Source organism: Taudactylus pleione, unplaced genomic scaffold, assembly GCF_031769625.1.
Source record: "Taudactylus pleione unplaced genomic scaffold, aTauple2 ptg000500l, whole genome shotgun sequence".
NCBI lineage: Eukaryota > Metazoa > Chordata > Amphibia > Anura > Myobatrachidae > Taudactylus > Taudactylus pleione.
The window spans coordinates 909,453-922,339 of record NW_028284902.1 but is presented as its reverse complement, the minus strand read 5'-3'; the positions used below and the strand labels follow the sequence as shown (position 1 = coordinate 922,339).

Below are 12,887 nucleotides of genomic sequence, written 5' to 3'. Positions count from 1 at the left end.
CCCTAAACCTAACCACCCCCCACCGCGGTTGTCCGCGCCTTGCACCCGGCATCACTCCAATCGGGATGCCGGGCGTCGGTCTTCCGGCATCTGGTTAATGACAGGCGTCTAGATTTAGACGCTTGTCATTAGTACCACGCCGGGATTTAGACCGTTGGCTTCCAAACTACATCCCTTTTAACCATGTCGACCTTTCAGAGTGTTGACATATTGGTTGTCGATATTCTGACTGTCGACTTTCTAGTATCTACATTCTGATTGTCGACATTCTGACCGGATAACCTAAATTGTACCTGTCAAATCCAGAATATTCAAACAACTTCTTATACACTATAAAAAAAATACAAACTGATAACCTAATATTTATCTATTGGTGGGGGGGCTCACAGCAGTACTCTCACTAAACTAGTGATTGCTGCCACCCCTCCAGAAGTGGACACTAAACATACGATGGTAAACTTACAAAGACGCAGCTCCAAGATACATAGAAAAAGAAAGATGCAATTAATAAATCATTTAAAAAATAATGCCATATCGGGATTGCTAGGAAATGTTGGCAACACTCTGCTCATAGGCTCTATATTTAAAGTGTGTTTACAGTAGGTTATCTCAGAGAAGGAGAGCTGTGATTGGTTAGTTACAGCTACGGCTTCTGCCCAGTCATATCCGGCCTTTCCCTCCATGTACCATTGCTAATCACAATTCCAATTCTTCCTAAAGCCCGGCTGCTACAAACACAAACATTTAGCTTAATGACTAATGGGGCGAGTTATCCGTCTACCACGCATATACTGTACTGAGTTATTTCTGGTTCTCCCAGGATGAGCCAAGTTCAGGAATGGACCCAAAAACAAAAAGGCATCTATGGAAGATCATCGCTGAAGAAATCCAGAACAAATGTGCAGTGGTGCTAACATCTCACAGGTAAGCCATGGATGACCTTGTGAACATTCCCTAACACACATGTATATACCTACCTCTTCTTCTCCCAGTCACAGGGTACTGACACAGGGCTTGATTCAGAGACGGACGCAATTAGCGCTCGCTCGTCCAGAAAATAGGGGTGGCTATTCAAATGAACCGTTCGCTCTTTGCGGTCTGTTCACGCCTCTAGGTCTGAACGAGCGAACAAAACATGCGGTTGTTTTTTGGAAAAATACGCCCCCTGGCCGCTCGCATCCTACGTCATGTCCGCTATTTATTAGATTAATCGAGTACATCGACCAGGGTATGAACTGCTCGCTATTCTTGTGGTTGGTTTTTCCTACCACAATCTTGCGAGCAGTTCTGGCTATAAAATAATAGGGGTGAGCGGGTTCGGTTCTACTCGGTTCCGTTCGGATTTAAAAACCGAATCTTATTGGCTATCAGCTGTCACAAGTTTTGGATAGCCAATAAGATTCGGTTTTTAAATCCGAACGGAACCGAGTAGAACCGAACCCGCTCACCCCTAAAAATAACCCAGTGACGTGGTCAATAACGCTGCTGTTTTAATTATGCACACCCATAAAACGCCCGTTTTGACCTTTAAGCACGCCTGCGATCGGATCTCCACTCCCCGTTTTCAAGCACCTTCCCCTGTTACCACCCACATACGCCTCTTTCTGTCACTCAAATTTTCAGGCATTCGCTATTTTGCGAGCACATGAATTTCGACCGCACTGACTGGTTCGCGCATGCGTATAACGATCCGTACGCATGCGCAGTTGGGCAAACATCGCTCGGAGCGAACGAGCGGCCGCGAATCAGGCCCACAGTGAGATCACCCCAGGGTACTGAGTACAGCTGGGAATACTTTTAGAGTTTATGCTTCCCTAGGCAATTATGACTAGATGTATATTTAGCACATTAAGAAAGAGATTGTATTATATAGCAAGGCAGCATGGGGGCACAGTGGTTAACATTGCTGACTCACAGCACTAGGGCTATGAATTTGTTCTCTGGATATTTGATTTGATTTTCTATGTAATCCAGTTTCTCCATAGTCCAAAAAACATTACTGATAGGTCACTTGGCTCTGTACAAAATTAACTGTGTCTATGTATATCTGCGTGATGGAGAATATAGACTGTAAACTCCAATCTAAACTGATTATAATGGGTAAATAATCTCTGTAAAGTACAGCATATGTAGGTGCTATATATGGTAAATAAAGGTAATAAGATACATTTCTTAAAATGAAAATAAAGGCCACCCAACCCCATATGAGATACTTATTACCCAGGGGCTGATCCAAGGAAGGGGGGGGGATAAGAGTAGTTAACTAGTAAGCAATACATAATTATGCATATAACACTCAGACGGTATACTGTAGCACATCAGTAGTAAATAGTATACAGTAGCAACCATAGCATCAGTTGGAGTCAATGGCGGAACTACCATGGGTGAAGGTTGGGGCTGTATTATTTTCTTCATATATTCTATAGTCAGCTGATCAATGAAATAGACTGACTAACATTCAGCAGTGTGTATAGGAGACTGACACCGGAGACCTACCTGATCAGCAGCTCGGAGATGGGTGCAGTACTGACAGTTAGAAATCAAGTAGTCTATGTACTAAGCCTTGGAGAGAGATAAAGTACCAACCAATCAGCTCCTGTCATTTTTCAAACACAACCTGTAAAATGACAGTTGGGAGCTGATTGGTTGGTACTTTATATTTCTGCACTTTAATCTCTCTTCAAGGCTTTCGTAGAAAGACCCCCTAAGGCCTTTTGTTTTTGTACTGTTATTTCAGTTATATGTTGATGCTAGTATAGTGAATCCAACATAAAAACCAGAAAACTGTAGAACAGAATCCTGAGAAATATAATAAACTGCTACATCCAAAAAACAATTACAAGTAGAACGCATACCAAGATGGAAATGATTGTAAAGTAAAAATGACAAGCCCACTGAGGTATATAAAATATCAGCAGCGTACATTGCCATGAATACAAAGGGCCCGCCATATTGTGTCATGCAGAAAGTTCCCATATAACCATTCAGTCGTCTGATGAAAAGTTTAATAGAAATGCCTGGATTCTAAAGATTAGATACCAATGCAGGGAAGCCATAGATTGACAGTATATGTTTATAGAAGGGTTATATACATTTGGAAAGAGTAAGAAAGCGCACTGCTTAGTAACCACCCAGAGCTGATAAAGGCTGGATATAACCAGACACCTATGTGCACTGAATTAGTAAAATACGTTTGATGTCATCGGCCAGAAAAAACTACACACACTCTGTAGGGGTGTGTCATTTACCCACTGCTTCTCAACTCTTCTTCAAGAACCTCCGACAGGGAGCTCTTTAGTTACGCACAGGTGATGTCATTTATTTTGCAGTCAGTAATTATCCCACCTGTTTAGACAGAAATCCTGAAAGCATGACCTGTTGGGGGTACTTGAGGACTGAAGTTGAGAACCATTGCCTTATACCAGTGGTTCTCAAACTCGGTCCTCAGGTCACATTTTCCAGGTCACCCAGCTGGTGCACAAGTGTGTTCATTACTCACTGACACATTTTAAAAATTCCACAGGTAGAGCTAATTATTTCACTTGTGATTCTGTGAGGAGACCTGGAAAACATGCACAGTTTGGGGTCCTGAGGACGGAGTTTGAGATCCATTGCCGTAAACTATTAAATATACATATTCCTTCAAATAGCTTGAAGGCTCATTAAAAGTATAATTGGAACCAATGTAAAAAGTTACCTCGCAACCTTTACAAAATGTGTATGTGAAAGTTTAATTAACTAAGAAGCAGAGTTGCCTACCTTTTCAGATCTCTTCCCGGGAGAAGCCCGGGTAAGAGAAGCAGGAGGGGGGTGATGGGGGCTGGGCCTGATGATTTGCGTCATTAAGCCCCACCCCCTCACGGTAGAATTGCCACGATAGGCTACAATTTGCATAGGGGGCGGGGCCAAATGACATGATTCATGTAGAATCATGTTTTAAGCCCCGCCCCCTACACGGAGACCCGCGATCGCCGCGGGTATTCTCCTCATTCTGCCCACTTCACTAGGAAGTGGGCAGAATGCGGGAGAAATGCCTACCCTTCCGGGGGTGCGGGGGGTTACCCGAAAAATCGGGAGCCTCCCGCGAAAACCGGGAGGGTAGGCATGTATGCTAAGAAGGGTACATTTAAAATTGAGTGTTATCTAGTTATCGACCTCTGTTTTTAGCCCTTACACCACAGGTTCTCAAACTCAATCCTCAGGACCCCAAACAGTGCATGTTTTCCAGGTCTTCTCACAGAATCACAAGTGAAATAATTAGCTCCGCCTGTGGCTCTTTTAAAATTTGTCAGCCAGTAATGAATACACCTTTGCACCTGCTGGGTGACCTGGAAAATGTGAACTGTGTGGGGTCCTGAGGACAGAGTTTGAGAACCGTTGCCCTACGTGATCAGATAGGTGTCTTGCTATCAGAAAATATGGAGGTCATGGGGGAAGTAAGATATCGTAAGTCATGTAGGAACCAACTCAATCATTCTGCATTCTGAAAAGATTGCAAAATGGTTGTATACCTGTCTTATTATTATTATTACTATTTTTTTTTTAGACCATTGTGTATTTTAGCTTAAAAGTCACCCTTTAAATTTTTTATTTCTTGATTAACTTTGTACAGTATGTGTCCCGGTATTTTTAATTTATTGTATCAGTTTGTATCTTTACTTTATACAACAGCTCATCTACAAGTACAAACATATCTATATATCTATATATCTATATATATGTAAAACATATACACATCAAATAGCAAAAGTCAGCTTATATTTGTGTAAGCAGAATGTACCCACAGCATACACTGGATGGGATATTTTTAAAAACAGCCAACCATCTATTTACATACAATTGTTCTATTACAATAGTGGATCAGTGGTTTTGTTTCAGATCATAATATTATTAGTTATTGTGAGAACTGTGGATGTCGGCAAAACTGAAAAATGTCACTGAAGAAATATATTTCTTTGTTCATCTTTTCTATACCGTTCGACTCAGCTGTGTTTCCCTTCTCCTTATCTCTTGATTTCCGTTTTATCGCCTAATAAGCCTTTCCCGAATCTGAAATTAAAGATCTGTGCCTGCATACCCAATGTCTTTTCAGAGGCTACGGCAGAGTGTGTACAATGATAATAAATCAGATAGACCCAAAACACCAGCTCCGTGTGATTTAGTGCTGTGATTCCATCACGTAATGACTGCACATGTCCTGGTTTTTCGCAGTCTATTGTGCAGCGTATAAAATTCCTTCGCTCTTCACTGTAATATGACATATTGAGGTGCACGTTTCAAGCTAAAGAAATTGAAAAGTGAGGCAGAGAGGCATTGCCGGGCCGTGTCAATAAATTAAGATGTTTGCTTCAATATTCCCTTTTATTATTTGTATGTGGGAATAGGTTGGAGAGCAGATCATTGATAGGCGGTAAGAGCAATAGTAGGAGTGGGCTGATGGCGCAGTGTGCACAGTAATGGACTGTCATAACACGGGGCAAAAGGCAGGGTAATTGGTTTTAAGAATGTGTGTATATATATATATATATATATATATATAATAAAGTCCCCGGTTTAGGGGGTCTGCCTATTCGTTGGGGCTGATCTTTTGAACCACTGGACGCATTTAGATGGGGTTTTCACTATCCTTGACAGCATTGGTCAAGAAAGGTTTAGGTATATGAACCATTCATTTGTGACAAAAGGGAGCCGAGCAGAGACGATTTTAGTAAAGCAAAGCCACAGAAATAAATTTTGCACCAAGATGCTGTATAGGAGCTGGCCAGGGTGCTGAAACAGCAAGAGACAGTGGGGCTGATTCAGCATTGCATGTAAGTGAACGCAGATTCCCAATTATCGAATGTCTGGGCGGTTGCAGGACCCATTCAGTGAGTTTGCAGAATGGTTCTTGCGTAATCGCACGCAGCCCCTTCGATGCCTCTGCCTGATTGACAGACATTTAAGGGGTGGTGCTGGGGCGGGTTCGGCCGGCATTCCCAGAAACGTGTCCAGTCCGTTTTCCGGGAGTGACTGCGTTGATGGACAAAGTTTCCTGGCCTCACAAGCCGGCCAGCATGAGTAAGCTGAGGCTTACTCAGGTGGCTGGCGGCACGGCGCCGTCCACTATCACAAACGATGGTCCCGGTGGTGATCCCAGCCTGCGACCTCGGTCGCAGTGCTGGGAAAGCAAATGCAGCAGGGGGTGTCGTACACCTCCTGCTGTATATGCATATTGGCAAAGACGGAATTGCGAAGCTGCCTGCATGCAGCTTTGCTATTCCGTCCACTGCTGAATCACCCCCAGTGAGAGCCAGTCAGAGATAGCAATGAGCCATGTTGCTTAGCAGCAGCCTAGAGAGGGGATGGAGTCAGACAGCGAGAGACAGCCTCCAAAGAACCCATGAAGATGCCCTGATGCAGACACAGTAACAAGGAAGGAACCAGGGGAAGCATAGCTATCAGGAATTTTAAAAATAGATCATTGGAACACCACTGAATGATTTCCATTTGATGATGGCAAACATTGGACCGCCACCATCAAATGGCAAAAACACTACCATTAGAACAAAAACATTGATGGTTAATAACCATCAGATTCCGATGTCCATCCCTACGCTGAACCTGCAGACGGACTCCGGCCACCACTCCTCCACCGTGAAGTGCTCACTCTTCAGTGTGATGTTCCCGCTCAGCTACACGCCTTCGGTGAACAGGAGGCACCTCCCATGGAAGTCAGAGCTGTTTTCGGACAGAGGCACCACGGCGAGGAAACTCAACAGGAAGTCCAGGAAATACAGGGTACATTGTGGAAAGAGGACATTGCTCATCGCCATGATCGGCAGCTGGGGAGGGTTGCGCATGGGGGCTGCAGAAATATGCACGGGCGCCCCAGCCCCGGGGACATGCTGCTGATAATGCTTACGGTAGCTGCAATACAAAATCTCTCATCCATGATCCTCCTGCCCGGAAGCGGTATGAAATACCGCCGGCCGCATGGCCGGGAGTTCGAATCCCGGCAGCGTCAGGCAGACAAATGAAGAGATCCTGGCAGCCCGACAGTACTGGAAATCCCGATCGTCCGTAGGTGAGTACTTACTAACCTAACCTAACCCCCCTAACCCTCCTTAGGGGTGCCTAACATTAACCTCCCCCCCTGTGCCTAACCCTAATCCCCCCTAGTGTGCCTAAAGCTAACCCCCCTTCCCCGCTGCCTAAAACTAAGTCCCCCGGGGGTGCCTAACCCTAACTCTCCCTTTCCCTAACATAACCCTAACCCTCCCGGGGGGGTGCCTATCCCTAAGTCCCCCCACGGGAACCCTAAACCTAACCCTCCCCCCTCGCCGCGCCCGGCATCCGTCCGAGCGGGATGCCGGGCGCCGGTCTCCTGGCATCGGAAAATTGACAGGCGTCTAGAATTAGAGGCCTGTCATTTAACCCTCGCTGGGATAAAGCAGTCGGGAAGCAGGCTGTTGGGCTTACGTCAGCCGGCTTCCCGATTGCATCCCCTCCTGCCCTTCACAGCACAGCCCAGTGGCCAGGCCTCGGAAAGCTGCAGGGCAGTAGCCGTGGGGGTTGTGGTGACACTGGTGAGATGCAGGTGGCTGTGGTGAGATGCAGGGGACTGTGGTGACATGGCATAGGTTGTTATGAGATGCAGGAGGCTTTGGCGAGATGAATTTGCTCCCGTGAGAAGCCGGGACGGGTCGCTAGTTAAGGAATATAACACATTAGGTGAAGCAGTTATATATAGAATAAAGGTTTTTCTTTATTTAAAGTAATTATAATTAGTACATTAAGCAATAGCAGGAACTACTGTATATAGTAAATACAAAAGGCCTTATTCAAAGTTAGGAGCAAATAAAAAAAAAAAGAACAAACTATGGGCCTGATTCAGACCCACTCGCGAGCGGCTGTCCGCTCGCAAATGGGTCGATGTTATGCACTGAGCATGCGCACGACGGAGGGAGCTCCGTCATGCGCATGCGCCAGACGCGACGAGCGAAGGAAAGTCCTTCGCTCGTTGTGTCCGATCAAAGGGGGCGTGCTGTCAATGTTGATTGACAGCACGCCCCCTTTGGTGGGCGTGCCGGGGGCGTGCCTCCCTGACGGGGGCGTTCCCACGGGAACGCCTCCCGTCAGAAGCCGGCCCACTGACATCACTAGTGATGTCAGTGGGAGTGATTTTGGCTCTGATAGAGCCAAAATCACTCCGGAGCTTGCGGTTGAAAACCTCAACCGCAGGCTCCGGCTCGCAATTTCGATGGTCGCGATGGTCTCGACCATCGCGGCCATCAAAAAGCACGCTCGTATAGCCTGTGGGTGGTGACCCACAGCTATACGAGCGTCCAGGAGGACGCTCCATGAAAATGGAGCCCGGCCCTCATTCAGAGCGTGCGCTCTGCTCAGAGCGTACGGCTCTGAATGAGGGCCTATGTTGCAAATCAAGGGGTGCAAATGTATTGATTTGTGCATGCAGGGTAAATACTGGCTGCTATTGCATGTAGCACACACATACTGGACAACTTTATTTTTACACTGAAAATTAGAATTTAGATAGGACACTCCCCTCCAGGATAATAAGATCTCCATTGGCTTATTGCTAATCAAATACCTTAAACATCCTTACTTAACTTATCTATTAAATAAAGAGACGGACACCATAACAGCTTGGATAAAAGGTCACAGCTTTTATTTATGAATTAATTAATTCACCTAACCAAGGTGGCCAGGAGACGCTGCATACTCAGTTCTAGCTTTCAAGTTGGAGACACACACGGGGAACGATTGAAACGCTCCCCCTAAAGACGCACTTACGTTGCAAAGGTCCCGCCTCCCTCCTGGGCCAGTCTACTCCGAGCGCTTCCGTACAAAAGCGTTCAAGTCCCCTCGTACGAGAAGAACAGATTCGTCATGTTACATCGAGGTCCAGTGCCCTCACAACACTCTCTTGCGCCACAATAAAGCCACTGAGATGCAGCGTTCTCCCGCCAAAGCCAGACTCAAATTGAGACTGTCCCGCCACATAGAGAAAAAACCCACTAATCCAAAAAGCAAGCAAATCCTTAATAACAAACCTAAACCCAAATTATTAAAATGAACACCGTATGGACACAAAAAAATCCGTCTAAATCCGAACCCTAAAAGCTATGCCTGACTACCAAGCCACCAAAGGACAGAACATGTGTATTCAAAGCACCAGTCGTCAGACCATACAATGCGCACATCCGGCCACAACAAACGCACCGCATTCACCAACTCTCTCAGCCGAAAAGACAACTCTAACCTCTCCTCTTACAAAGATCATTCCCACCAACATGCAGGACCAACCAATCAGGCATCCCCCATTTCACTGCAGACTCTACCAACAAACCTTGAACGGATGCGCACAGCAGGCCATGCACACCTATCCAGCGAACAACAAACTGGCACGTCTAACCAAACATGACGTTCAGCCCAGAAAATATAGGAATGGCCGACCAGCCAAACCTGCTCTTCTCCAAAGCCTTTCCACTGTAAGGAAAGAACACCCTAACTGTGAGCCACCGCACCAAAACCAAGCTGTACATAACAAAATTAACACACAGCAACTAAACTAGCAGGGATGCAATGGGGGAAACAGGTAACCCGAGTGAAGAAGAAAACCCAAAAAACCTTCTCCGTGAACCAAGTTGGGCCAGATAATGGTCCCCGGGAGGAAAAATTAAAAAATCCCTTCACACCCCCACTTATCAAATTCTAACCATTCGATAACTGGCGGGTAAACAGCGTTTTCGGGTTGGCGCAGGAGCGCACCTAAAGCTTGTCGCAGCTAACATAAGATATAAAAGCATAGTACCTCCACCTCCCAACCCTATTGAATATCACCGCTGGATGCTCCGCTAATGCTGCACTAGCAGCGGCAACAATCCGAAAGGAATGGGCCCCGCAACTAGCGCCATCTAAACCTACCAAGCAAATTGACATTTGGAAAGAGGGACAAATTTTTACGCCCCAACCATTAGTCACCGCCTGTCGTACCACCAGACATATACAATGCGGCAAGTCGCACCGGGCAAACAGAGGAGTCACCCCATTTAAGCAAGGTAACACACCTGGCCCGGCCTAACTGATCAGTCTTGGAAAACTGAAGTTTGCCCAAAACGAATGACTCCTGATACATAATGACTCCCCTCATGAACCCTGTGGTCACCGTTGACTTACTGGAAGCTACAATCTCACTGACCCTAAAAGCCCTGCAAAAGCCAAATGAAAACGCGGGGCCTCGAAAGAATCTGAAGCCACACTGAACATCACACCCACCAAGCGAACACGGAGATTGAGCTCGATAGGCCTGCGGGAGTCAGTCCTGGGGGGTAACTCCTCGGCCCACTTTTAAGGGCTTAAGAAGAGAGGAATGATATATTGGGATCTGGTAAACCCTTTAATTCACTGAAAAAGGAAATCCCCGCCAGGGCCGAAGGCCACAGAACCCTTGGGGCGAGCATGCTATTAGCGCCCCCAAACGAACCTGGCCATAAACCCTGACGAAGACTCACCCGGCTGGGGGCTATTGCGAACAGAAAAACTGCCTGCCCTAAACGCCGCAGGATAAGCCATCCGAGTTGCTGAAGCCAGCGACCCCCATGCTAGGCCCATATTCCGGCCTGATGAAAGGCGGGCAATAAAACCCGCTGCCGGCTCCAGCAAACGGAAACGGGCAAATTGGAATCGGGACAATAAATCAGCGATCGTATTATGCAGCTAAGGGACGAGGCGCGCGCAAAACCCGAATGTTGGCCTTTTAGCAACGCAAAACCAAATATATATATATATAAGGAGACGCCTTGCCGGAGTGGAGAAAGAACGCTGATTGTTAATGACCTGGACCACCCCTAGATTGTCGCACTAGCAAACTACATGCTGACTAGCCAAACGCTCACTCCAAAGCTAATCTGCTACTACAATAGGGAAAAGTTCAAATCAAAAGAAAATTGCCAGTAAGGCCCTCCAAATGCCACTCAGGAGGCAGAGCGCTGCGCACCACTCCCCGTTAAAAAAGGCCAAAAACTAGAGAAACCAGACGCATAGGTGAAAAGCTGCAAAGAAGCATTCGCCCCAGGAGCAGAGGGCCAAATGCGTCCACCATTAAAATAAACCAGAAAACAGGACCAAGTTTGAAGATCCTGCTTAATCTCAGAAGACAAATAAAGGAAGTGATGAGGCTGGCTCACCCTTGCCGTGGACTTCTACAACTTTCTACAAAAAATCCACCCCATGGGGATAATGCGCTAGGCAAAATTAAATGAACCAAGCAAAGGCTGAACTGCGCGCAATTTAACACTAACTGTTCCTAAACAAACCGACATCTGATAAAGCAAATTCTTTACTTTGTTATGCGTAAAGGATAAAAATAATAAATAAAATGAAATAAAAATAAGACGATATAACCCGCGGAAAACAACGACGACTAGAAACCACGCCTAGCTAAGTGCCCAAATACCACCAATGAATATAAAATATCCGACGTAATGCACTACCGAAACACCCGAAATCCGAAAGGAGGGGGAAAACACAAACATAGGGCCTGATTCAGAGCCGCTCGTAAGCGGCCGCTCGTTCGCTCCGAGCGATGTTTGCCCAACTGCGCATGCGTACGGATCGTAATACGCATGCGCGAACCAGTCAGTGCGGCCGAAAATCGTTTGTACGCTAAATAGCGAATGCCTGCTAATATGAGTGACAGGAGGAGGCGTATGTGGGTGGTAACAGGGGAAGGTGCTTGAAAACGGGGAGTGGAAATCAGAACGCAGGCGTGCTTAAAGGTCAAAACGGGCGTTTTAAGGGTGTGCATAATTAATACTGGAGCGTCATTGACCACGTCACTGGGTTATTTTATAGCCAGAACTGCTCGCAAATTTGTGGTAGCAAACACCAGCCACAAGAATAGCGAGCAGTTCATACGATGTACTCGATTAATCTAATAAATAGCGGACATGACGTATGGTGCGAGTGGCCAGGGGGCGTCTTTTTCAAAATTACAACTGCAAGTTTTGTTTGCTCGTTCAGACATAGAGGCGTCAACAGACCGCAAAGAGCGAACGGTTCATTTGAATAGCCACCCCTTTTTGTTGAACAAACGACCGCAAATAGCGACCGGCTCTGAATCAGGCCTATAGTCCCCCCTGGCCCTATAAAGAGAAATGTGGTATAAATAATGTGCAACATGGGATCGGCAATGCCAGCATAAATGCACAAGTGTAAAAGTAAGAAAAGCTCTCAAAATAGGGTCAGGAGTGAAAAGGAATCAATAAATACACCACGTCCCAATGAAACTATATAGCGCATGCCTACAGATGGAAGGCAACAACCGGAATACCGATAACATCTAGCCTTGTAAACAAAATACCTGAATCAAAACGAATCGTCCACAAGACCTCAACAAACAGGCCGGCTCTGGTATGACGGGAACAAACCGTAGAACCAAGGTAAATATTGAAATAAACAGATACCACCCCAGGGCCTTAAAAAGATGACTACCCAGAAAAAAGAATTAGCAGTTTCTGCAGGGAGGGCAAGACAAAAACGGGCCCTAAAACCTACCCAACAAACTCAGTGCCGACAGCAACCCACCAAACCACCAGGGCTTCCTAAATTAAGTGACCCCGAATGGTAAATTGCAACCAACCAGGCATCCCAGGATATTGTACAAATGGAATAGCCTCCCATCGGAGGTGGTAGAGGCTAAGGCAGCATAGCTATTAACACATGCATGGGATAAACCTAAGGGGATACTTCAGAAAAAGTAAGGATAATAAGGGTTGAGGTAACACTATGTGAAAAATTGGGGCAGACTAGATGGGCCAAATGGTACTAACTATAGGCAAACTATGTTTCTATGTATCTAACTTGCGAGAAAAAAGGGGAGAAAA

The 12,887-nt window shown here is 46.1% G+C and overlaps 1 protein-coding gene across 1 annotated transcript in view; it reads left to right on the top strand.

Moving 5' to 3' along the window:
• ABCA12 (ATP binding cassette subfamily A member 12) overlaps window positions 1–12,887 on the top strand; it is a 279,245-nt gene that overhangs the window by 248,774 nt on the left and 17,584 nt on the right. The window contains exon 55 of the mRNA XM_088449892.1: window positions 821–924. Coding sequence (XP_088306018.1) covers window positions 821–924 — 104 coding nt within the window. The remainder of the gene's footprint in view (window positions 1–820; window positions 925–12,887) is intronic.